The sequence below is a fragment of the Nicotiana tabacum genome, chromosome 2 (assembly GCF_000715075.1).
Source record: "Nicotiana tabacum cultivar K326 chromosome 2, ASM71507v2, whole genome shotgun sequence".
Taxonomy (NCBI): Eukaryota; Viridiplantae; Streptophyta; class Magnoliopsida; order Solanales; family Solanaceae; genus Nicotiana; species Nicotiana tabacum.
In genome coordinates this window covers 102,990,117-103,017,850 of record NC_134081.1, presented here as the reverse complement: position 1 = coordinate 103,017,850, position 27,734 = coordinate 102,990,117, and the positions used below count along the sequence as shown (strand labels likewise).

The window sequence follows — 27,734 nt, the reverse complement described above, 5'->3', positions numbered from 1 at the left end:
AGGTATCCTCACTTGTTTCCACTTCCGGAGGAGGATCGGACTGAGACATCACAACCTTTATGTACACATATGATACTTGACTCTTATGTTAGTTATTGTTATTGGTCGTGTGAGGCCATTGGAGTTATTGATGAATGTGTCCCTATGTGGCTTTGTATTGTTGTGTTTGCTGTGTAACAGGTTGGTAGTAGTACCATTACAGAGGAGACTCTGCCAAAATTTTTATAGATTTCTGGGAGTTTAGCATTATAGGACGAATGTTTCTGGGGGGGAGGGGATTGTTACACCCTGTGCGTCTCAAGGTGATGTAATGAATATGAGACTTTCTAATCATGATTTAAATGTGTTTAAAGTCATAATATGGCTATATACGATGTTTGGATAGAAAATATAAAGTTTGGGAAAAATCGGACTAAAGTTACGAAAATACCGACTAATAATTTGCCGTGTAATAGAGCTTTTTGAGAAATATATTTCTTGTGCTATGTAGGTCTTTTTGGGACATATTATATATAAAATTTAAGATCTATGAGTCTAGTTTCCAACGAATTAAACCATTCGTCGATACGGCATCGGAGTATAGAGATATCTGCTTTTTCGCGAGACTGCGCAAGCAGCTCGGTTGGGACCCACTTGAGATGACCACCAACCTTACGTCTTTTAAAAGATGTTTCAGCCTCAGTTCGGGTCATTTATCACCCAAATTTCGTCCAAAAGCTCTCCAAAACCCTCCCTAACATATCCCAAGATCCCAAGAACCAAACTCAAGGGAAATCAACTCAAATCTTCATCAAAGATGTTAAAGACTACAAGAGAATGCTTGGTGTGATTGAGGGCTATTGTGAGCTAAGTTGGGATAGGGTTTCGAGTTGTAGCTGCTATCCAACGTATGTATAACATCTTCTTGATTGTACCTAAGGTTAATCTTGTGTTGGTTGTATTGTTTGAGTGAAAAACCATAAGATAGCACTTGAAAGAACATGGAATATGGTGGTCTTTTAGGTTGGACTGTTTTGTGGCTAAATATATGGTTTGTGGTGGCTGAAAATTGTGAGAAATAATTTGATCATATTGTGGCTGCTGTTGTTAAGCTTTTCTAGGTGTTAATTAAGTTGATTGAAGAAGAAAAGATGAAAAACAAGTGATTGACGATAAAAATTAAGGTGCTAGACATATGAGGTTGTTTTGAAAGGCATTTTGTGGATGTTTTGAACTAGAAATAATATAGTACATATAAGTATGATGTTCTGAAGGTTGTAAACTAATTTATGGAATAAGAGTTAGATTTAATTTATATCTTGTTATGAGTAAAAATGAGCTTGCCACTCAATGTGATTGTTAAGATAATTGGAGAAACTCATATTGGATTATATTGTTGTTGTTGCTATTGTTGGTTATAGTTGTTATTGTTGGGCTGCTGATGACCCTTAGTGGTGTTTGAGATGTATTAAAAATAGGGGAGTTGCTTCCCGATTTTCCTTAAGCCATAAGACTAGCCAAATACGATGGTACGACATTATATGTTAACGACAATATCATTTCACTTGTTATAGATGCAAGAAGTTGTGTTGAGCTTGGTTGAGTAATAAGGAAGTGATTATACAGGTATGTTAAGGCTATCCCTTCTTTTCTTTTGGCATGATCCATATGATATAACGAAACGAGCAAGCACGCCACCTTCACGAATGATTCTATTCCTAGAAGTACTAGGGTTACCTATGTTCTTGATTCCCCATATGTCCTACTACCATATTGTCTGTTCATGGGTCTCATTACATTCTGAGAGATCTTATTGACTTATTTCATTATGCATTGCATTCATTTATATATGTATATTGACCCATGACCAGATGGTGTTATATACACGTATAGTATATGTATATGGGGTATGGGGAAAGGTTATGACGTTATATACGCACCACCACCTGATCAGCTGGTATACGTTTATGATTTCGCCCACAGAGGCTGAGATGATATGATGGGATGCCCTCAGGGGCTTGATGATGTTATGTACGCATATACCTATGCATGATATGACATTTATATGCATACGCATGGCATTATAAATATTTTCATGATTCATAGAGCTATTCAAACTTACATATTGAGTTCTTTACTCCATGTTTCTTTCATGCCTTTTATATATTGAATTTTATGCCTTACATACTCAGTACATTATTCGTAGTGATGCCCCTATTGCCTAGGGCCTTCGTTTCATGACCGCGGGTGCAGGTAGACAGGCTGACGGTCCCCCTCCTTAGGATCCTAGATCAGCGAGAGTTGGTGTGCTATATTTGATCCAGAGCTACAATTGGGTTTTGGAACGATACTTTTGTATACATATAAGGGTATGACGGGGCCCAGTCCCATCTTTTATACAGTTTTACACTCTATTAGAGGTCTGTAGACAGTCATCTTTAGTTGGATAGTATGTGGCCTTGTTGGCTCGCCCTACTATATTCCGCATGTATATGTATATATGTCTTTTGAGTATGTCTTCTCACGTATGTTATTCACATGATTCAGCAGTTTAGGGGCAGATGTTAAGCATGACCTACACTTATTTCATGTTTATATCTTAGACATATGCTTAGGGGTGTTCGGTAGGTAAAACTCGGGCACTCGTCAAAGTCCATCGGTTTAGGTCGTGACACACCCTAGTGAGAACGGGCAAGCAAGGTCCACGAACAAAACCATACTCCAAAACCTCAGAAAGAGATTGACCGACGCCAAAGGAAAATGGAAAGAAATCATGCCCGAAGTCCTATGGGCTTACCGTATGACCACGAAGTCCAGTACCGGGGCTACCCTGTTCTCATTGGTTTACAGCACAGAAGCTCTAATACCGATCGAAGTCAGAGAACCGAGTCTCAGGTTTTGATGTACAACCGAACAATCAAATAACGAGACCATGAATACGAACCTGAAACTATTAGATAAAAGGCGTGAAGCCGCCCTCATCCGGATGGCAGCCAAAAAAAATGGATCGAGAGGTATTATAATCGAAGAGCCAATCTTCGACACTTCAATGTTGGGGACTTAGTGTTGAGTAAGGTCACATTAAACACCCGAAATCCGAACAAAGAAAAGCTGGGGCCGAACTGGGAAGTTTCGTATAAAATTATCAAGATCATCAGTAAAGGGTCGTACAAGCTCAGAGAATTGAACGGTGAGCGACTACCGAACAACTAGAACGTATCTCAATTGAAACGATATTACTGCTAAGGTACGAACTCATTTACTTCTTTTATTTATTTACGTTTTGGACAAACACTTGCAGGTATTCATCAAAGAACGATACAACTTTTTAGGCCAGAAAGCACGCGTTGCACTCTTTTTCCATTGAACCGATTTTATCCCAAATGGATTTTCCGGCAAGGTTTTTAACGAGGCAACAGTGGACCGTGCTAACTTAGAATCGAAGATCGGTTGTCGATAGTGTTCGAGGCTTCTCTATGATCGACCTCGAACACTATGGGGCATCACCCTTGGAAAATGATTTTGGCAAGGAAAGAAACTTTATGTTCGAATAGTATAGGCTCGATCGATAAGATCATCTGTAAGGGCCAAACAGTCAAATGAACTGTGCCCACACACACCACCCGAGCCCGGACACAAAGCTTGAACAACACATGTATAACTATGTATATTATGCACAAAATTGAAAGGAAGTTTCTACCTTGTAGATAAATATTTTTCTCCTTGAAAATTTTTCTTTCTTACATTTGATCCCCCGAAGACATCGAGCCCAAGGGCCACCTTACTCGGGGACTGCTGCCCAAGGTAGGTTCGGACATCCCGAAATAATAAAGTACGAGAGCACAAAGCTTATTTGGCAGTACCAGAACTTTAAAGGCTACGGCCACCCCCATTTGGGAACGGTTATCTCGGTTAAGCCCGGATGACTCAGGGTAACAAGCCCACTGGGAAACACCCGAACTAGAAAGGCTATAGCCGCATTAAAATGGTTCGAAGACGTTCGAGACCCGTAACAAAAAACAAGGCCTTCAAAATTTCTAAATCGGTTCAAAAGGCTACCCTTGGCAAATTATAATCTAAAAGTTCTAAGTACTTTGGGGAAAGCTTCCGATCATACCGAGCCCCCACCAGTCTTAAAAAAAATAATATCGAGAGTAAAGACTGTTCGGACCTCTGAACAAGACCTAATTATTACGTGCTAAGGCATTCGATATCTTTGCAATCATAAAGAAAAAAGCGAAAGGAAACGAGCTTAAAAACCGTCGAAGGAAAAAAAAAGAGCCATATATATATATGAAAAGATCTTCACAAAGGCCAAACGACCTTGACAAAAAAGTACAAAAGTATAAAAACAAAGAAAAATATACAAGGCACTTAAATGGCTTGGTCTCCACCGGAGTCCGCCTCGTCATCGAGACCATCAGAGTCTTCTCCGCCCCCGAATCTATCCAAACCCTCGAAGTCTTCTTCGTCCTCGGGATACGCCAGTTTCTTGGCCTCGGCTTCAAGCCCCTTAGCAGTTTTGACCTAAGCCGACGAATCAAAACCCTGAGCATGAAATTCCTCAAGGGCCGCCCTTCGGGACTGCCAATTTACATATTCGACGATATCTTTCAGCCGGTCCTGGGCTGCTTCGGCATCGGCCTTATACTGGGCCACCATCTCGTCGGCATCAGCTTTGGTTACTTCAACCACTGACTTGGCGGTCTTAAGCTCCTTGGCAAGGGTCTCTCGATTAGAAACAACCGAGCTTAGCTAAGACTGGAGCTCCTCAATTTTTTAGGACCGTGCCTCAGCCTTCTCCCTCATCGCTCGAAGCTGGACCTCCGCCAAGGTCAACTACGCCTGGGAAGTCTCTTTTTCCTAGGCCATGCGGTCAATCCTGCCTCTCCACTCTTCGGTCTCGACCTTGACTACATCTATCTCGGCTCAAAGCTGGTCGATCCAATCAATCTTCTATTGAACCTGCAGGTTCCGACCATTAGACACCGTGCCTAGCTCATTGTCACTAACTTCAAAAAGTTTTACCTGTTCAACCAGGTCAGCGTGTTCTTTTCGAGCCGCTTCCAACTCATCTTGAAGGTTCTTAGCCTCTCCTTCACGCTACTCACTGAGAAGTTTGTACGTGTATCTCTTCTTAGTAAGCTCTCTGACTTCTGCATCGAGCTGGTTCAGCTAATCCCGGTATCGGAGGAAAGTTTCATGGTGAAGCACCGAGGCCTAATAATACGAAGAAAAATATTATGATTATCAATGAATTAATTCAAGTATAAAATGAGAAATTAAAATCATCAAGAGTTATCTAAAGTTACCCGGTTCAGCGCCCGTTGTGCTTCGTTGAACAAGCAGGGCTCTCCTAATTCATTTTGGCCTGGTCTTCTTCCGTCACAAGCACCGGAGGTAACTGGCCACCCCTACGGGGGCGGAAAGAACCCGGGCATCCTCCGAAATGGTAATGACAATGTACCACTTCTGATCAGGATCCACACTCAGGGAAGGGAACCGGTTGACCAATTTCGGGCTCAAGTTAAGCCCGCCTGCCTCAAAAAGGCAGCAAAGGGCTCTTCCTCGGTACCTCTATGTCACCTAATCTAGTGACGTCTTCCGTGGCGGTGGAATCCACGCCTTCAAAAAGGCAGCGAAGGGGGTCGTCCACTCCGTGGGCCCCCTCATTGGGATGCTCTTTCACCATTTGAGCCTCATTATACACAGACTCGGTGAACGAGGATGACTCGGTGATGGTCTCCTCATCGACCTTCCTGGGAAGCCTCGGCCCTGGTCTCCTCATCGACCTTCCTGGCTTGAGGCAGATCGGCCTCACGTGTCTCTGGTTTAGTGGCCCCCTGCTTTTTGAGCTGCGACGGCTCACGGGCCACTAGAACAAAAGGTTCTTATTCTTCGAATTCGTCCCTCAGCTGATAGAGCGAATCCGAAGCTGGTGCTCGAGCGCTAGTGCTTTATTTTGACTTGCGCATCAGCCTTCTCCTTGTTTTCTTTTTCTCCGAGCTCGGGGAACTCGGAGCCCTCTTAAGTTTCTTCTCTTCGGTCTGTCTCGGAGCAGGGGACTCGGTAGGTAAGTCCTCGCTATCGGCTAGAGGCCTCATCTCGACATCCTTAGATAAACTTGCAAAAAAGAAGTAAAGGGAGTAAAGGCTTAATGTTAAAAGGGAACCTTAATACTACCTATTAGGGAAAGAAGTCTCACCATAGGAATGAGCCTCCCAACGGCCCTTCGAGAGCTTGCGCCACGAGCGCTCAGAATAGGGCATCTGTGATACGATACCCTCGATCCACTCTTTGAGTCGAGGGACAACATTTGGTACCCGAGCAATGACTGCACCACCACAAAGCACCAATAAGAAAAAGAGAAGTAAGTGTAAAATCGACATTCAAAAGTAAATCGTACTTACGTGAGGTATTCCCCTTCTCGGGGAATGGCCTGCACTCGGTTGAAGTTAAGTCCGAAGTTCTCACTCGGACAAAATGGCTTTGCCAGTCCCGATCCTGGTCCTCATCAATACTTAAGAATGAGGCTTTACTGGCCCGCCGCACAAGCTTTATCAGTCTCACCCAGAAGATTCGGGGAGTGTATAAGCATAGAAGATAGTCGATAGTGAACGAGCACCCATCGATTTTATTCACAAAGAACCGGAGGAAGATCACGATCCTCCAGAGCGATGGGTGAATCTGGCCTAGGCACACGCTGTATCTTCTGCAAAAATCCAAAATGACCGGATCCACCGGGACCAATGTAAAGGGATAAGTGTAAACACTTAGGTATCCCTCAACATGGGTGGTAATGGCTTCATCGGGATCGGAACCACTATTTCCTTATCGGCCCAGTTACAGTCTTTTCGGAATGTGGGGAGGATCTCGTCGGTGATCGAGTAGGTGTATCTCGAGACCTCCTCACACTGACCTTGTACGGTGGAAGGCTTTTCGACCTTGAAATTGACGTTGACCGAATATCCCCCAGGGATGAACATTTTCAACGGGGGTTCAGGTACTGGTTCATCGACGTCAGCGCGCGAAACGGTCTCCTCGGCTTCAGTAGCCGGTCGCGAAGTAGAAAGAATTCCTTTCTGGGGAACGGTTTTGGAAATTTTTGCCATTTCTTTGAAAAAATAGAGGAAAGTCTGAGAACGGTGGAGAAAGAAAGGAGGTTGGCTTGAGATGAAGATGGGTAAAAATTCTTGCAAAGGGACTCGAATAACCGCGGTAAAAGTGCTAAAGAGTGTTGAAATCTTAAGGGTATGAGGGTAGAAGGTTTGAATGTAAAGTTAAAATGAAAAAAGGATGGGGTATTTATAGTAGTTCAGCTGCGTTTGGCATCCGTGGACGGCCGACAGGCGGCTGACATGCATTTAATGCCATTAAGACTTGACTAACGAGACGTTTTGGTTGTTTTGTCGTTAATGTCTCGGTATATCGAAGTAAGAATCGGAAGCTCATGTCGTTTCTCATCGTTTACTCTCCGAAAAATGAGGGACTATCTGTATATAGGTAAAATCGAGCTCATGGTGCATCCTAACTAAGGCTGTCCAACGGGACGGGACGTCCCGTCCCGTCCCACTTAATTTTAAACGGGATGGGCCCATGTTAAACAGGACACGGGATGGCCATTTCGTCCCGTTTCGTCCCGTCCCGTCCCACCTGTCCCGTCCCGTCCCGCGTCCCTTTTTTTTGAATTATAGCCGTTGGGCAACGGCTATAATTGCAAAAATAGCCGTTCCCAACGGCTAAAAACGGCCATATTTGGCCCTCACCCCCCAAAGCACCCCCTACCCCCCAAACTTTTAATATAATCCCTAAATTTATTAAATTACACTTTGGCCCTATTTTCTACTATAAATACCTCAATCCTTCTTCATTTCTTCCCACAAAAATAAATCATTCTCTCTCAAATCTCTTACATTCTATCTATATTATTCTCTCAATTTTCTCGCAATCAAGTGATAAGTTTCAAGTATTTGGATAAATTTTTGGAGCAACTTTCAAGCTTCAAATTAATTCTTCAAGTATTTGGAGCAATATTTTGGGCAATTTCTTCAAGTTTTAATATTTAATCACGGTGCACTCGTTCCATCTCCTAATTTTAATATATATATTTTTGCGCATTATTTTAGTGCTTAATTTTTGTGTTTACTTTATGTTTCATTTGTGTTTTTAATTTTTGTGTTAACTTTTTAAATTTAATTTCGTATTTAAATTATGGCACCTAAAAATGTATTTGGCATATTTAAAAAAACTAGTAAAAAAATAGTAAAGGTGAAAGTAGTAGTAATCTTCAGTATATTCGTTGTGTATTTTTTCACTTAGATTGTAAAGTGTCTATCACATCTGATATAGGTCGTAGTCCTAATGGTTGTGATTATTTAACTGTTACAAGTCATTGGGTTGATCATCACTTGGACATGCAAAAACGTATTATTGGTTATAAATTTGTTGATTCAAAATACACTGGAGCATATATTGCAACTACTGTTCTACAAATACTTGATTTTTATGGACTCATTGATAAAGTTTTAACTATCACCTTAGATAATGCTTCTGCTAACACAACTGCAGCAACTAGCTTAAGAACTAGACTTTGTTTAATTAATCCGGTAATTTTTCATATTAGATGTGCATGCCATATTTTTAACTTGGTTGTAAAAGCTGGTATTAATTTATTTTCTGATGCTTGTAGTAAAGTACAACATGCTTGCGGCTATATTTTTCGGGCTAATAAAGCGAGTAGAATTTGTGAATTTGCTCAATAATGTGCTAGTGCTAACCTTCCATATAGAAAAATTCCAAAAGATGTTTGTACTAGGTAGAATTCTACTTATGAAATGCTTAAAGTTGCTTATGATTATTGGGTGCCTATACAAAAGGTATTTAATATGCATAATGGTATCTCCGCTGATCAAATTGTTGATTCTGATTGGGATCAGATCAAAGAGCTTACTAAATTTTTAGAAAAAATTTATTATGCTACAAAATAATTTTCTGGTATATATTATCCTACTATTACACAAATATTATGGTATATTTGTGGAATTTCTGTTGTATTTGGTAAGTATAAAACTAATCCAACTTATGCACAGGCCATTAATGAAATGATTACAAAATTTAAAAAGTATTTTTTCCTTATTTCTCAAGTTTATTTAATTTCTACTATACTTAACTCATCTTTAAAATTAAGAGGTGCAAAGGGACTTGTTCGTAAAATTTATGAGAATTTAGCAATTCAAGAAAATGAACAACCATCTTTCGAAGAATGCCAAGCTAACATATATTCTTATGTTAGATCAATGTTTGATAAATATAAATCTATGAAAACAACATGTGGTGAAACTGCTCCTTCTACTTCTAAGTCTAGAGTAGAAGTTCTATGGGAAGATATGGATGATATAACAGGTTTTAATTCCTCTATTGATGATGAACTTGATTCTTATCTTAATCAAGGATTGGAAAGTATTAAAGACGAAGAAGGTAACGAACAACTTTTGGCATGGTGGAGGGAGCGTGGCAAGGCTTTTCCAACACTTTCAATAATGGCCCGAGATATCCCTGCTATTCAAGCATCATCAGTAGCATCGGAGAGTGCTTTTAGCGCGGCAAGATTTCAAATCGGAGATCATAGACATTCATTAGCGGAGGACAGCCTAGAGATTTCCGTATTATTCAGAGATTGGATTAATTCAGAAAGAAGAAATCTTGGTTTTGAAAAATTAACCACTAGGGAAGAAGAAGAATACAATGAGATACTTAGCACTGGGAGCGATGACGGCATGGAACTCATGGAACATCAATCAACATTGCCAATTCCAGAACAATGTCCGAGAGAAATTATAGATAAGTTACAACGAAGTTATATAGGAGCTTACAAATATTAGTATGATAATTTGTTATTGGCTACTAAGAGGCCTAGTTCAAACAGAACCCTTCCTAGAAGGTGGTTGCGTAGATTAGGTGCTCTTCAAAAGAATTATATTTGTATGTGAGATTTGAAAATTCTATTAATAAAATAAAAGGCTCTAAGCGTTGAATTTATTTTATGAATTGTCTTACACTCTTACTTAGTTACTTAATGGATTAAAATTATATTAAATAAATTATAACTCTATTATATATTTATAATTGCTAGAATATTTTATTACAAGTCTTTTGTTTTAATATTTTATAATTCTTTACTTAGTTTTCTAATTTTCGTTTAATTTTTAAATTTATTAAATAAGTCAAAAAACTAGATATTGCAAACTTTAAAAATTTAGTCATTGTCAAAAGAATATCCGTTGCCAAACTCAATGCTTAAATAATTTTTTTTAAAAACAGCACTTAAGGCCCGCGAACTCGTCCCGTCCCATCCCGTTTGTTAGCGGGACGGGATGGGCCTACCGTTCGTCCCGTCCCGTCCCATCCCGTTTGTTAGCGGGACGGGATGGACCTACCGTTTCGTCCCGTCCCGCCACTGTCCCGGCTAAATGTCGTCCCGTCCCGTCCCGTTAATTTTATCTCGTCCTTTGGACAGCCATATTCCTAGCCTTCGACAAGATAAGCCAGGCTCGAGATATGGTAATAAGAGACCGAAATCGAGTCAAAGTCTCCCGGGCTAGAATCCGGGGGCATGACGCCTGCCTTCGAGGATATCGAGGCCATGATCCCGGAATCGATCCTAACCTCGAACGACTTCGAAGAACATTGTTAGACAATCCAGCATAGCCAAAAGAAGCCCGAAATATCCGTGACTGGCCGAATATTACGGCAAGAATCTCGACACGTATCGATAAGGAACCGACAATCAGCGAATCAGAAGGTTTTTTATCTTTTATAAAGTTGTACCTAAAATATGACTCCCCTACTATATAAAGGGGGTCTAACAATTCATTTGACACACTGTAATACGCACTAAAAGGCAATACATTATTATTTTCTCTGTCTCTAAGCTTTTGTTCTTTTTTAATCAACATCGGTCGTGGTGAGCCCGGCTCGAGAACGATTATTCCATCGAAACTGAAACTATCCAACTCGTGTGGTTTGAATTTATTTTATCTTTATTTATTCAATATCAACTCAATTTATCGCTTTGTATCAAGTTAATCCGCGTATCTTTAAAGCCACTTACAAATTTAATTGTTATCCGATTTGAAGGTGAACATACTTAATTATCGTTTTTATTTGTTTCTTATCGGTCATTTTCTGGCATTCTCCATGCTTTTTCTTTCTTGCTTTCTTTATTCCGTTTGTTAATATCATTTAAGAGTATGAAATACATAATTAAATATTTTTCTTGATTGATTGTTTTGCTGACTGTATTGCACTAAACTTTTCTTCTTTTTTTTCAGCTCCTGTTTTGAGCTTGATTAGAAAACTTTACTTGCAGGTTGTTGAATGTAGGGTTTTTAAGTACTCTTTATGCTATCAATGTGAAATCAAACATGACCTTAGTCTAACCTACATGATTAAAGAATTATAGTACTGATTATTTCAAATATTTAATTTCACCCGATGAATAAAGATATTTTAAGCTTAGTCTTCCGATATGCTCGGGTATTTTTACTAAATGTCTTATCACATGGTGCCCTCGATTTCAATGAATCCTAATTAAATTTGTGAGGATCTTGAGGTGGGTGAATGTTAATTTAATTAGTTTCGGTCCATAACTCAATGGAGCACTGTTTGTCAGACTATATTAATTAAGATACCAAATTGGAGGTAAGAAATATAGAAATATACTTAGTATTATGTTTTTGGGAACGAATATAATAAATGGAAACAGCTTTTTGCCACCCTACTCCTGCTGATACACGCCTTTTTTGCTCCTAATCCACCAGCTTCGTCAGTAGGTGTGATTATCAACTGATGCTTCTTATACTAATTTTTTTAAAGCAATGTATGCACCCCATCTTTCAGACCAAAAATAAAAGAATTCCACTGCACAAGACAACAGTTTGATGCTCCCACCACAACTACCTCCAGAAAATGACAAAAATGTTGAGGAGGATCAGAGGAGGAGAGCATCAGGCATGATTCATCTCTTTTTTCCAATGACCTAAAAAAGCAGTCTCATGCATTTCGTATTCACGCACAACCTCAAGAAAGACCGTTAGTGATATAAACAACCTATTATAATATACAAATATTAGTAATTATTTCCACGAACACAATTCTCTTTTCTATTTTCTGACTTTATATATATTTCTGTAACAAGTATATCTTGCAGTACACATATAGAAATCTATTTCCATTATATATTGTCTACTTTTTTCCTCCTTCCACACCATATATCTACTTCTAAAATATTTATTCAGAGGGGAAGAAGGTAGAGGTGGAGGGGAGAACAAGGAGAAGGGTGCAAAAACAAGATGGAATTTTAGAGAGAACGACAAGTTGTTGGCTGGGTCGGGTTTGTCCATAAGAGTGGTTCGTAATACATTAATGCAGAGCGTCGACCCGTCCGACACCCGACCCGTTATCCCTCTCTCCCACGGCGACCCTTCTTCCTTCTCCTGCTTTCGGACCACTCCCGTCGCTGAAGATGCTATCTTTGATTCCGTTCGCTCTGCTAAGTTCAACGGCTATTCCTCCTCCGTCGGCATACTTTCAGCTAGAAGGTACGTACTTTCTACATTCTACTTTTCATTTCGGAGTATTTTACTTTTCTTCAATTACATGTTTGCTAATTATACATGCTCTAGTCTACTCATTCTAGCTAATGGTCACAATAACTGAGTGTAACTTTTACTACAGTTTAGTTTGTGTGAACTATTTTAGTTCGTTAACTATATTCAAACTTAAGTTTCATCCTTTAAGTATCTATGTAAACAAAAAACTTCCTTAAAGTTTAGCACAATGACCAAAAGATGTCATTTAATTACTGAAGGTTAAGAAACTAACGGAAGGCTAAAGTTCACATGCGCAACAGGTGATTTTCCATCAGTTTCCCAAGTGTTGAAGAAGTTGGTCCATTAACACTTTGACGCAATCATTCGAAGTATGAGAAAAAGAAAAAAAAAGTCATTCAAAGTAAAAAGTCGTGCTTTAATTGGTACACTACTTACGGTATATACATATTTTAATTCCTTCAATGAATATAGTGGTCCATTATATGGCATTTCCCTTCATTGGTTTCTGCTGCTCCTTGTGGAGCCAACACTTTATATGGATAAGGAGATTAAAAAAATTACAAAAATTACCAGGATGTCATAGTTGAGATTTAAAATTATGACTTATGGCAACTTTTCAACCCGTATTAGCATTATTTTTCTTATGTTAAAGGGATTTAAACGTTTATATACCGAATAATTTTCATTTTTACCCTATTTGCACAAGGATTTAATTGAACTCCCTTTGCTTTACTATCTCCGCTCTTCGCTAGTCCATGGACCTTTTTGAGAGAGAGCCATCGACCTCTGTCATATAGTTCCTGCGTACTCTATGTATCAGTTGTAGCCAGTAATCTTACTAATAGCTTGTTTGATCAAATTATTTCTTTTTGCCGCCAAAAGTGTTTTTTCTAAAATTAAAGTGTTTGGCCAAATATTTAGAAGGAAAAAAAGTGCTTTCAATTAGAAGTAGAAGATGTTTTTGAGAAGTTGAAAAAAAGTAGTTTTTCCTCATAAAGTATCTCTTTTAAAGTACTTTTGAGAAAATACATTTATAAGGACTTTTTAAAAGCTTAGCCAAATAATAATTGCGGCTTAAAAATACTTTTCAAATTAATTAGCCAAATTCAAATTGCTTCTCACTAAAAGTATTTTTTTGAAAAACACATCTTTTTTGAAAAGCATATTTGAGAAAATATTTTTCAAAATAAACTGATTTTAAAAGCATGACGAAACATGCTGTACCTTCTATCTACATTGTTGGCATACAAGACTATGAAGCAAGTATGGAGCTAGTCCACTTAAGAATTCTCCCTAAGGCAAGAAAACTATCAGCATTGTGTGAACAAATTAAAGGATCACAACTCAATCTATTTTTAATTTCCGTTTTTTCGTTTTTTTATTTTCTTTTAGACCTAGGGGGAGGGGAGGAGGAATTGATGCTAGAGTGTATTTGTTAATTTACTTTCAACAAACATCAACTAACTGATTCTTGTAAACACCATTGATTTTCTTCAAATTCAGAAAAATTCATTAAATTTTTTATCTCTGAAAAGGGCTGTAGCAGAACACTTATCTCAAGATCTTCCATACAAGTTGTCACCTGATGATGTTTACTTGACAATTGGATGTACTCAAGCAATTGAAATAATTTTGAATGTTCTTGCTCGCCCGAATGCAAATATTCTACTTCCAAGGCCTGGATTTCCTTATTATGAAGCGCGAGCTGCGTATAATCATCTTGAAATGCGTCACTTTAATCTTCTCCCTGAAAAGAAGTGGGAGGTAGACCTTAATTCAGTTGAGTCTTTGGCAGATGAAAATACTGTTGCTATTGTCATTATTAATCCTGGGAATCCTTGCGGTAATGTCTACACATACCAACATTTGAAGGAGGTATGCATATCCTTTTCTTTTGGTAATATATTGACTTCGAGTTATTTTGATTGTAACAAAGTGGTTTAATTTCTTCAGGTGGCGGAGATGGCAAAGAAGCTTGGAATTTTAGTTATTGCTGATGAAGTTTATGATCATCTTACTTTTGGAAGTAAACCATTTGTGCCTATGGGAATATTTGGATCGATTGCGCCTGTTATTACACTTGGATCCATATCAAAGAGGTGGATTGTCCCTGGTTGGCGACTTGGTTGGCTTGTTACAAACGATCCAAATGGAATACTAAAAGAATATGGGGTACTTACTCTTCTTTGAAAGATGGTCATTCTGTACTATATTCACATATGTCTGCATATTCTCACTTTCGTGTTTTCCTATTTGCAGGTCATAGATTCTATTATGGGGTATCTCAATCTAATTTCTGACCCCGCAACCCTTATTCAGGTTTATAATACTCTGTTCTGCTTGCCTTCTTTTGAAAATCTAATGCATGTTATTCCTTCTATCCAGGGGGAGCCAGCATGTTGCATACGGGTTAATTCGGTCGAACCCATTAGCTTTTGGTTCAAACCCTATTAGTTTAATCCGCCTCTGCTTCTAGCCACACTTTGGTCTAATGGCGTAGTTATTTAAGAACTTATTAGTTTGGATGTATTTTCCACATCTTTTACTAAGGTATCTGATTTCTTTTTGACAGGGAGCAATTCCTATGATCCTTCAGAAAACAAAAGATGATTTCTTCTCTAAAATAGTAAATATACTAAGACAAGCTGCAGACATTTGTTATGACAAAATCAAGGATATACCTTGCATCACTTGCCCAAGTAAACCTGAAGGATCTATGTCTGTGATGGTAAGAGAAAAATGGAAGCTTAATTAACTTTTAGTTTGAGATTAGTAGATATAATCAAATATCTAATTAAGGTCTTTCCCTTTCCAGGTCAAACTTCACTTAAACCTTCTAGAAGACATTGAAGATGACCTGGACTTCTGTGTCAAGCTTGCTAAGGAGGAGTCTTTGATAATTTTACCAGGTAAAAGAACAAGCAAACTCTCTTATAAAGCATCAAACTCTATCAAAGACAGTAGTATTTTCGTACTCCAGAAAATGTCTTTTTTGGAGGATTTCTCGCACGCCTTTAGTAGTTAGAACTTTCGTATTCAGACAAGCATTTGTCAAATTTGATTTAGACTCCATAAATATATGTAACCGAGTTATATGAAAGTCAAATTTATGCGCTTTTGATTTTGTTGCATGAATTTACTGCATGTACTCGATGCTTTGTTGTATAGATATATGACAATAAGGCTTGGTGCAGGTGTTACTGTAGGACTCAAGAATTGGCTCAGGATAACCTTTGCATGTGAACTATCAACTCTAGAAGATGGTCTCAAGAGACTAACTGCTTTCTGTCAAAGGCATGCAAAGAAAAACAATAAGCTACTCTTAGAAGGAAACTTGATATCTCTCCATTTTTAGGAAGTCTCAGATTCAATTCAAGAGTTGAAAATGTGATCATTAACTACACGTTGGATTGTTGGTATGGTAATATTCACAGTTGTTACCAAAAAAAACTGCACGTTGGATACTCGATCGTTTGTGGTGTGTGATAGCTCATAAATAAGTTGGCCAAACTCTCAACAATTTCATTGAGTCATATATATGTTATGTGGAATGGTATATGGTTCTGTAGCATCAGAATAGCATCATGCTAGTTTTACTGCATGTGTTTGAAAGATAGCTTTAGCCTAGCTATGCTAGAAAAGTGTGTGTGAAATGTTGTGGATTATGCTGATCTTAATTCCTGATTTGCAAAGTAAGGAAACAGAATTTAGTGGGTCATTTAAGGCGAAAACTATTGTGCACCTTACTGTTCTCGAAATATTAACATCCTCGCATTGCCAACTCCAGCAATCCGTGCATTGTTTTTTAGCAGTAATTGTCTTTGCCAAACATATGGGATCCCATTCATGTTCATGATTACTTTCTTCACTCCTTCAGTTAGATTATATTGTATGGAGTAGTTGCAAACACCGTCTTGCATTAGTAAATACTTATCCGTACTGAACCGTTAGAGATGCCGCAAGTAGAAATCATATAGCCTAATTGAGATGCCTCAAAGAATGATATCATAATAATCAAAACCATATGTGGATATTCATAATAAAGGCGAGGACCTTGCTATAATGAAACGCCAACTGTTACCATAGTAGCTAATATGCATTAAACCGCATGCTAGAAGTAAGGCCTCCATAGCATCAGGTGTGCAAATTTCCTAACATCACCAATATAAAATAAAATACAAAATACAAATAAGAGTTTGGCATTCAATCTCATATTTCAAGAAATCCAAAAATCTCTGGGGACTAGCACGAGCAAAAATGATTGATAGTTTACTGTTTGAAATAGATAAGAAAACCCAAAATTCAAAAAGCTAATCCGAAGATATTTACACCTAACTAAATTAACCTTAACAATCATGGTTAAGTGTTTGAAAGTTTTTATGCAAAACATATATTACACTCATTGATAATAAGTATTTATCGTCCTTATATGCCTCAATACTCTTCTCTAGGGGGCTCAAAAGAACTCCTAAAACCGGCAGAACTGTAGCGCTTTGAAAATTTTCGAATTTAGTTTAATACTTTAATCGTGATTATGAATATAGAAAATATTATTTTGTGTACCAATGACAGCGAGGGATTGAGAAAATATTAATGGACATGTTAATACTTATATATTAACGTTTAATTATGTTCAAAATATGAGATGAAAAAAAAAAAAAGAGAACGAAAAGAAGTTGGCGTGAATATGCACTTAATGGCCAAATTATAGCTTTTGTATACACTCAGACCTCTCTATAATAGAATCATTATATAACAACATTTCATTATAAAAGCCAAGCTTTTTCGAAACTAATTTTTATATTATGTTATAATATATGTTCTGTATAACAGCACTTCTCTGTAACATCCAAAAATATTCAGAACAAACGACGTTATTATAGAGAGATTTGATTGTATATGTTTATTCTTGGTCATGAAATGGGACCTTTAAATGAAAAGAATCTTTTCCACTAAGTGGGTCCAAGCCAATGGAGTAAATAATGAACATGGAATAAACCTCCCTTGTATTGCTATACCCGATAATTTTACATTACAAAACCAAACAAAATAGTTAGTGTGGCTCCTCAAGAAGCTCTCGGCCAAGACGACTCCTATACCAGTGAAAGTAAGTTTTTGTCCAAAATTTTGTATTAGTTAGAGATATTAGCATCTATATTAACATTGTTACCCCTTTAAATTGAGTAGATTCAATAAGAATACTAAGTGTCTTCAAAAATCCCTAAAGTTGATTTTTGGGGGTTTCTTCAAGAAGGTAATTTTTACACTTTGGAAAATAAGTATGAGTTATTTATGAGTAGTAATGGTTGTGAAAGATAGTATTTGAGTTGGTTGGTTGTTGGAGACCATAATGTGTAACAATAGCTTGTTGTTAATGGTGTTGGTGGTTTGGGGGAAGGGGTGATGGATAATGTCGTTGGAATTTAAATGTTGGACTTTATTAACTTGAATGGGCCTAGTATTACCATTGTTGAGGTTCTTAAAGCTATTGAGCATGATATTACCAGCAAGGTTGATTTAGAAAATTTTAAGAATTAATCTAAGTCTCTTACATTTTTTTTAAAAAAAATAATAAATTAAATTGATATTGTTGGGATATTTTATTAATTAATATGAGCTCATATATGTAGAATGAATTTGTTGAATATTGTTGGAACGGCCGGTGCGACTTTTAGCTAACTTAGCGGAATATCGAGGTATGTCGAGCTTCTAGCTTCTTGTTGCTTTCCAAAAAAAAAAAAACTAACTAATCTATGATTTATTTATTTATTTTGGTGACTTGATGATATTCCTTGCACGTGCGGGACAAGCTCGCATTATTTACTCTTTGTTGGAACTAAACGAATAAAATCACTTATATGACTAAATCTCAAATTAGATGAAGATATCTATGGGTGCTATACATATATTGTGCTATTGAGTGATGCCCCACACTATCAGTATGATATTCTTGATCCATATAGATTTATATAATTCGTGACATGCTTCTACATATATTGTTGTGTTCCTTTCTTTTGGTTATTTGGTTTACATAAAATTAAAGTTAAAACGCTATCCATAGCGACTAACACCTATGGTCTAGCTGTGCGGGAATGGTACGACAGCCTTCTTAGATCCTTGATGTATTACATAATGAAATAATTCTTGGTCGATGGACACGATTCTATAAATAAATAAATAAAAGAATGAAAAATATATTTTTGTCTAGCTGTGCGAGAGTGGTACGGCAGCCTCTTGGATCCTTGACTGTATACATTAGCCTAACTGTTTGGGGATAGTACGTCAGTCTTCGTGGATGGCATCCTGATGTATTCCAGCACCATAAGTGCCATTGATATTGAGACACAAGATAATGAGAACAATAATTATAATAAGATGCCTGACACATAAGAAATACATTTCTCGTCTTGCAAATTTAAATCCCTTGGTGTAATTTTATGTACTTTACATTATTTATATATCTTACTTGAAATTATTGATCTCATTTATTTTGTTACATATGATTATCTATATAACTCTTTCCCTACCACGAGTGGTGGTTGACGCATATATGAGTATTTCAATACTCAGTCATCGTTTGTTTAAATGATATCAGGTTTAGCAGACGGTCGGGTGCAGGACGGTCAGCGCACAAGTTAGAGTTCCTGCAGCCTCTTTTCTTATTTTTGGTGAGTCCACCTTTGCACTCGTGGGCCACTTTGTTTCAGTTGTATATTTTTGAATAGTGCGGGCTACCCCTGCAACTTTATTATTCCATTCGTTGCGTCATAGAGGCTCCATAAAGTATGTGTATTATTTTAGGCAGTGGGTACTCACATGGTATCACATATGACATTTTACTTATGTCCAAATTACGCTATGAACTTTTATTGTTAATGAAGTTTATTTTATTTCTCTCGTCTAATATTATAATTTATTAAATAGATTGAGCTACACAATTGCGAGTTGAGGTAAATATTAAGCTGCAATGGTTTGGTCGGTGCAAACGGTGAGGCACTGGGTGCCGGCCACGTCGCAATCCATTTTGGGGCGTGACAAGTACACATTGAATTGAACTAGCGAACTGATTTTTAGTTTTTGTTTTCATAAACATATAGATTTATGGTTAGTGATGGTATGCTAAAATCCCGTATTTTAGTCAAAGTTTGCACTCCAATTACTGTATTTTACTTGTGTTTGAGCTTAAATATTAGTGTATTGCACTTATTATGTGTTTTATGCCTTGCAGGAAGTGATTTTGAGCTATTAAGATAATTTGAACAAGTTAGAGCTTTGAAGTCTAAGTAAAAGCCCAAGAAATTAAGGCGGAATCACGTTCGGGGATCGAGGACTAAGTTTGGATGTCAAAAAGTGAGGAAAAAATATTACTCTAAGAAAATTGCACTACCGCGCCGCGCCATGCGTAACGGGGCGCTAGAGCAAAATTCTTGCAGAGTGTAAAAATCAACTCTCTGAACTTTTCCACAGGCACACTGTGTGGGGCGGCGCGCCATGCGCCGCGCATGTGCAATTTTTACAAAGTATTTCTCCTAGTTCACCTTGAAAAGGATAGTTTCGTCCAGACTCATTCTTACATGATATAAATACACCAAAAATACGAAATTTAGAGAACTCTTGAATTTGGAAGCTTTGGGAGAGCATTGGAGGCAACAAGACACGGGATTTCATCATCTTTCCATCAATTCAATACAAGAATTTGGATTGTAACATTAGATTGATACTTTCTTATTCTTTAATTATATTTGTGATTATTTCCTCCATGATTATGGAGTAGTTTCCTATAGGGTTTGACGGATTTGGTATGTTGATAAATATTTGTGGATTTCGACTCTAGTTCATGCTTGAATTCGTTTATGGAGTTTTGAATTGTTATAACTTTATTCATCGGTTTATTTAATCGAAAGAGGAATGTCTTGGTGATTATATTTACATTATTTTGTTTGATTTAATTCATTGATTCTCTTAATGAATCGGAAAAGCTTGTTGAATTGTTGGTTAAATCAAGTTAGGAGAATATTCAAGAGACGTTTTCCTAAGGACCAGTCCATTAACGCATGCTTGCATACTTCTCAGTGCTTATATTAGTTCACCTCGTAGAGTTAAGATTTGATCAAGAGAGGAGTCTTGACTACACGTTTGAACTAATCATCGAGTGAATTCGTGAGAATCATTAGAATATTAGAGTGAATTAAACTAGAGTTAAATCCCAAATAGCTATCTTGCACCTATCGTGTCAAACCCTTATTCCTTACATTGATAAGAAACCAACTCTTCGAATATCTAATTCCTTATTGTCAATTGTCAATTGCTTTATTTTAGTAGTTAAACTTAGTTTATAATTATTTAACTCAAGTGTTGATCCACCCGAATAGCAATTAAATCAGAAATTACTTGAACATTATTTAAATTCAATCATTGTGGAGACGATAATTTAACTATTCTATCTTTGGCTAGCGAGTATTAATTTCGCATTATATTTTATGGTCGTCAAATTTTGGCACTGTTGCCGGAGATTGACAACCAATAGTGTTCAAAATAAATTTTGGTACTAATTCAGGAATTAGCTTTTGTCTTTTTTTTTTAATTAGTTAACTTGTCATCGAGATTTTTTTTGTAGTACGTGACAAGTCCTAGGAAGAAAACTTGAAGTATATATTCCTGATATTGAACTTTAAATGCTGTGAAGATGGAGCACAATCAGCCTAAGAAAACGGTTGAAGAGTTAGTAGTTGAGCATTATCACAAATCTGCTATTGTAGTACCCGACAATCATCTATGTGTTGATTGTCAAGCAGGTAAGTATTCCTCTTATGATTCATCTTTTGAAGAGTCTCACTCTATTTCTAGACCGTACAAGTATGCGGTTTCATATGGGCTTAATGTTAACTTTTGTTGGGATGAAAGCGAAGTGAGACAACCACCTCAAGAGGAGAATGTTAGTTTAGAAGAGCTTATGTATTAGTTCATGAATAGTGTTAAATAAAAATGTATACAAAATCAAGGACTTATACAAATTGCTGAAGCAATTAAGAACCTAAATATAACGATCCGGCCTGTCGTTTGGTATATTACAATTCCGTTCTCCTATTTACTATTCTATTTATGCTTTATAGCTGTATTATGACCTATCAGATTAGTTAGTTTGGGTCCGAAAGGATTTCGGAACGAATTGAGACACTTAGTCTCAAAATAGAAAGCTTAAGTTAGAAAAGTCGACCGAATATTGATTTATGTGTAAACGACCTCGGATTTGAATCCCGATGTTTTTAGTAGTTTTGTATGATAATTTTGGACTTTAGGAGCGTGTCCGAAAAATTATTTGGAGGTCCGTAGTGGAATTTGGCTTGAAATAGTAAAAGTTGAAATTTTGAAAAGTTTGACCGGGGGTTGACTTTTTGATATCGGGGTCGGAATCTGATTCTGGAAATTGGAATAGCTCAATTATGCCATTTATGACTTGTGTGAAAAATTTGAAGTCATTTCGAATTGATTTGATGTGTTTTGGGGCAAGATATAGAATTTAAAAGTTTAAAGTTCATAGATTTTGATTTGAGGTGTGATTTGTCGTTTTGATGTTGTTAGGTGTGATTTGAGGCCTCGAGTAGGTCCGTATTATGTTATGGGACTTGTTGGTATGTTCGGACAGGGTCCCAAGAGGCTCGGGCGTGTTTCGAATTGATTTCAGACCATTTTTCTTCATGTTGTTATTGATGATTCCTTCTGGTTCTAGTGTGACCGCACCTGCGGCTGGTTTGCGCAGGTGCGATGGTCGCAGAAGCGAGGGAGTGCTGGCTGGGGAGGCATCGCAGAAGCGAATCTTCAATCACAGAAGCGCGATCGCAGAAGCGGCCTGTCTCGCAAATGCGAGCCTCTTTCCCACAAAAGCGAAGGTCGCAGATGCGACCTCTTGTCCGCAAATGCGGAAACGCTGGGCAGAACCCCTTTAACTTCGGGGTTTCGCTATTTTTTAGCCATTTTTGGATTTTGGAGCTCGGTTTGGGCGACTTTGGAGAGGAATTTTTCCAGACAACTTGGGGTAGGTATTCTTGACTCCCCTGTGATTATATTACATGAGTTAATCTTCTTTTTCGGCGTTAGATTATTGATTTTTCAAGAGAAATCAGAGGAATTTTCCAAAATTTTAAAAAAATAAATTTTCGAGATTTGAATATCGATTCAGAGTCAGATTTGGGTGAAATTAGTATGGTTGAACTCGTAATTTAATAGGTTTTTGGATTTTGTGAGTTTTGTCGGATTCCGAGACATGGGCCCCAGTGTCGATTTTTCGAGCGGAGTTGAAAATTTTTATAAATTGTTAATTTGTAAGCGTTGAAGTAAATTGTGATTTATTTGCACGATGTTTGAATAGATGCAGATCGTTTGGCTTGAATTGAGGAGATAGAAATCGTTCAGAAGTTGATACGCACAGAATAGAATTTCTGGAGCATTGTTTAGCTTGCTCGACATTGGATTAGTCTTGTTCGAGGTAAGTAACTCTTCTAATCTTAGAGCTGAGGGTATGCACCCTGAATATACATGTTATGTGTTTGGTGTTGAGGTGACGCGCATGCTTGTGACGGGCATGTGGGCATGCACCGTGTGATCTGTAATTTCATTATTTCTGTGGTACTGTGTAGTTACCTGAACTTGTCTGTGATCATGAAATCTCTACGTACTAGAGTTATCGAGCTATGATTCATGTTAAAAGCCATGTTTAATCTACATGCTTATTCTGTTGGGACCCACTGAGGTCATTACTGCTGTTGAGTTATTCGTTTACATTGCAATGTCATACTCAGTCATATTCATTTCATTGCATATCATATCTCAGTCTTTATTGTTATTTATTGATACATCATATCATCATTTTTGGGCTAGTTCATGTCATTGTGAGCCCGAGAGATTAGAGAGGTTGATGATTGAGTGAGGCCGAGTGCCTGATTAAGAGAGACATTTATGGGATCGGGCTACACGCCGCAGTGGTTGTACTGATTTATGATAGCGCTTGGGCTGAAGAAAACCCTCCGGAGTCTGCACACATCCCCAGTGAGCGCGGTTGATTTATATTGAGGGATGGATCTTCCCTGGACATGGATCTTGTCTGAAGCATTTATACCTAGGGATGGATCTTTCCCACAGACTGGATTAGCCCTACTCGGTACTGAATGACTGATGATCAGTTGATGTGTATATTCTGGGATAGATCTTCCCTGGGCCGGATTGGCCATATATAGTACCGAGTGATTGAGCATGATGAGTGAAATATGTGAGACAATGAGATTGAGTACTCTGAGAGTGTGAGTACATGAGTTCATCTTTGAGATACATTGTATTAACATGCACACATGACATACATGCATCGAGATGTATTTTTCTCATATTGTACGGTATCACGTCATTCATGACTTCTCCCACATATTGACATATGGGCATAGTGATGTATTTTACACTAGCTATCTAGAAAGAAAATAAAACGTCTTATTTATTGTTGAAAGGAGTTTTGGAAAAATTACTGTTTTCAAACTTACTCATATTTTTGGTAACTTCGGTAAACGACTTGGGTTTTCACTGATATGCTTGAAAGACAGAACTAATTTTCAGAAATCATGATTAAGCTGAGTATTTTATCTTTGAGTCACTTCTTTTATTACTTGCTTTATGTCGTTATGAACTGTTATTGGTTATTGGAGTTGGACTCTGGCCTTGGTACAAGTTCATCACTACTTTCAACCTAAGGTTATGTTTGTTACTTATTGAGTACATGAGGTCGGTTGTACTCATACTACACTTCTGCACCTTGCGTGCAGATGTTGGACACTGATGTTGCGGAGACTGACGAGAGCTGGATTTAAAGATGTACATGCGTTCCGGCTGTAGCTGCCTCTTGTTCATGGTAGCCTTAGATTTATAAAGATCCGTTTATGTACATTTCGAATAGATGATGTATTTATTTCATACTAACTTTGTAAATTCTAATCTTAGAAGCTCATGATTTGTACTACCGGTCCTTGGGGAATGTATAAGATTTAGATATTTTCTTTTACTTAATCGTCTTATTGAATTTCATAGGAATTGGATAGTTAATAACTGGGTTATCTAGCGGGTTGGGTTAGGTGTCATCACGACTAGTTGAATTTTTGGATCGTGACACTAACAACACAAGTGAGTCAAATAGTAAATATACTTTTAGAAAGTTCATTGCATTGTGATGATGAATATATATAGGAAACACCCTATTGGAATGAGCCTATCCAAGAGGATGAGCATCTACAGAGAGAACTTCCCACTTTGCAAGAAGACTCTGATTCAATTGAGATGATTAAAGATGAGCCTTTGGTTGATTGTGAAGCAATAAAAGAAGAGTTCAAACCCACATCCACCTTTTCATATTTACAGCTTGTACTGCAAGAGAATGAGAAACAAATGGTCTTGGAAATGCCATAGGAATATTCACATGACTGTTTTTTTTTGTTTTCTTATTCTAACATTGATCATGTGAATTTTTATTTTTGGAAATTTACAGGAATATGCATGGATGGATCCTGTGAAAGAATGTAGGAACAAGTTGAGGATCATCATGCAAGAACAATTTACCGCTCAAAATAAGGCCAAAAAAGAAAGTAAAGAGCACATTTTGCAGATATCCACAGAGTAATTTGGCCTACGGAGCTTTATAAAGAAGCCCGAAAAGCAGAAACGAGGAATGAATTCAGAATTAGGGATAAAGTTCATCAGTTCTGGGAAAAGAAAAAAATTCAAGGGAGTTTTCTTTACCTCTTGCTTTTTACTTGTGTGTCATGGGAACATGCCACAATTTAAAGTGTGGGGTAGGGGATGTAAATATGTGTGTATATTTTTATTTTTATTTTTGTGTTTTTTGTTATTGTTTTGTTGAAAAATAAAATTGACGTTTCCCAACAATGGATTTACTCGACTGTCTTCTTGAGGAATTTTTGTCGAAGAAGAAAAAAAAGGTGTCTTTTATTTTTGTTTTATTTTCTTAGGTAATATAACAATTGCCTCTTAGTTTTTCTTTGTGTCACGGTTCTTTTTCAAGGGTTTTGTTAGAACCGGGTGTAGTTAGTTTTCTTTTAATAGGAATAGTGAAGTCTTGTGCTATGTATTAAATGGAGATGGCATTTCTTGACTTTGTTGTACCTTGAAAATAGTGAGTGCCTTAATTGTGACGCCTAGGCTTAGTCATTGACTCGCGTATAAGTGCCTTAAATTGTTTGATTCTGATTTTTCTAAACTGCTTTGACTAGAGAGTCAGGATAAATCAGGTCCTAAGTGAGTTATGTGACAATATGCGTGTGAGGTATTTATTGATATTCTCTGCATTTTTATTGATGTCTAGAACTTGCCCCGTATGTTTGCAAAGCGAAATAGTAGTCTTGTTCAGTCTAGAAAGTGACAGACATTTATTTATTAAGCCAAATATGTGCTTTTACCCACTAAATTAATATGTATCTTTGTTAGCCCCGTTGAGCTTGTAATCCTACTTTTTTGGCAACCACACTACAAGCTTGATCCCTTGTTTGAATTGTCTATTTATTTGAATATTTTACCTCTCTAGAGCACTTGAAATTGTTATGAGCCTATGAAAGCGAAAGTTGAGGTATGGTCGGGTTTTAAGTAGAACTATAGAAAAAGGAGAAAGGTGCACTGTTTGAAAAATTGTGAGAGCCACTTGTAGGTAATTGAAAAGAAAAAGTTTGATTGAAAGAAAAGAAAAAAAATCAGAACTTTGAAAATAGAAAAAAAAATGAATTCCATGCTAGTGGTAGTTCTCATCTTATTTGTGCTTAAAGAAATTGGGAGCTTGGTTTTAATATGTTCAACATAAATGTGGGATTTGGTTCAACATAAATGTGGGGTTTGAATTGTTAATGTATACGTATTAAAGTGCTTAGGGAGGTGTAGTCACTATATCCAAATCTATCCTACCCGTCCCGCAACCTATATTACAACCAAATTAAGTTCTACTTGATCTTTGACTGAATGAGCTCGAATTAATAGAGTATTATACTACGGGTAAGCCTATGGTACGTCTTCTATGGCATATGAATATTAATTCTAAGAGTGAGTGAATTCTTTCTGTATTGAGTTCCTATTTGTTCTTGAATTTATCGTGTGTGGAACTACTCTCTATTGTTTGTATGTGGGCACATGATTTATGAAGGTAAGGTAAATTCTTTGACCTCTGTGTTAGAGTAAGTGAGCATGTTGTGAAAGATGCGTGGTGCTATTGAGTCGAGTCTTGAGGCGAGGATGTTATGATATGATGCTTAGTCGGCTTTTAATATTCTTGGCATTATGTGTTAGGGAAGTTGTCTGATAAGAAGGCCGTCTCTATGTGAAGTGCAGTTTGATTGCTCGAGGACGAGCAATGGTCTAAGCGTGGGGTGTTGATGGTAGGCTAGAATCCCTTATTTTAGTCATAGTTTACACTCCAATTACTGTATTTTACTTGTATTTGAGCTTAAATGTTAGTATATTTCACTTATTATGTATTTTATGCTTTGAAGGAAGTGATTCTGAGCTATTAAGATAAGTTAGAGCTAATTTGAACAAGTCGGAGCTTTAAAGTCTGAGTAAAAACCTAAAAAATTAAGTCGGGATCACGTTCAGGTATCGAGGACCAAGTCTGGATGTCAAAAAGTGAGAAAACAAAAATTACTCTAAGAAAATTGCACTACCGCGCCGCGCCATGTGTAGCGGAGCGCAAGTGCAAAATTCCCGCATAGTGTAAAAATCAACTCTATGAACTTTCCATAGGTGCACCGCGTGGGGCGATGCGCCATGCGCCGCTCATGTGCAATTTTTACAGAGTATTTCTCCTACTTCAGCTTGGAAAGGATAGTTTCGTCCGAGTCCGTTCCTACATGATATAAATACACCAAAAATACGATTTTTAGAGGACTTTTGACCTTGGAAGCTTTGGGAGAGCATTGGAGGCAACAAGACACGGGATTTCATTATCTTTCCATCAATTCAATACGAGAGTTTGGATTGTAACGTTAGATTGGTGCTTTCTTATTCTTTAATTATATTTGTGATGACTTCCTCTATGATTATGGAGTAGTTTCCTGTAGGGTTTGACGGATTTCGTGCGTTGATAAATATTTGTGGATTTTGGCTCTA

At 37.4% G+C, this 27,734-nt stretch overlaps 1 protein-coding gene and 1 long non-coding RNA gene across 2 annotated transcripts; both read left to right on the top strand.

Moving 5' to 3' along the window:
• Nucleotides 1-11,868: 11,868 nt before the first annotated feature.
• LOC107826261 (nicotianamine aminotransferase 1-like) lies at nt 11,869-16,376 on the top strand. Its single transcript, XM_016653228.2, has 7 exons — nt 11,869-12,578; nt 14,126-14,465; nt 14,544-14,762; nt 14,850-14,909; nt 15,163-15,318; nt 15,406-15,499; nt 15,785-16,376. Exons 1-7 carry the CDS (start codon nt 12,403-12,405, stop codon nt 15,943-15,945), a joined length of 1,206 nt encoding a protein of 401 aa, XP_016508714.2. The 5' UTR covers nt 11,869-12,402; the 3' UTR covers nt 15,946-16,376.
• A 1,233-nt stretch (nt 16,377-17,609) lies between these two features.
• On the top strand, nt 17,610-20,444 carry LOC107826263 (uncharacterized). Its single transcript, XR_001657241.2, has 4 exons — nt 17,610-17,697; nt 18,221-18,286; nt 19,186-19,258; nt 19,819-20,444. It is a non-coding gene; the product is annotated as an uncharacterized LOC107826263 (long non-coding RNA).
• The last annotated feature ends 7,290 nt before the right edge of the window (nt 20,445-27,734 follow it).

Coding starts and splice junctions, on each gene's coding strand:
- LOC107826261 (XM_016653228.2), top strand. CDS start 12,403: ATGCAGAGCGTCGACCCGTCCGACACCCGACCCGTTATCCCTCTCTCC. Junction 12,579..14,125: donor GGCATACTTTCAGCTAGAAG/GTACGTACTTTC, acceptor ATCTCTGAAAAG/GGCTGTAGCAGAACACTTAT. Junction 15,319..15,405: donor AAGGATCTATGTCTGTGATG/GTAAGAGAAAAA, acceptor TTCCCTTTCCAG/GTCAAACTTCACTTAAACCT.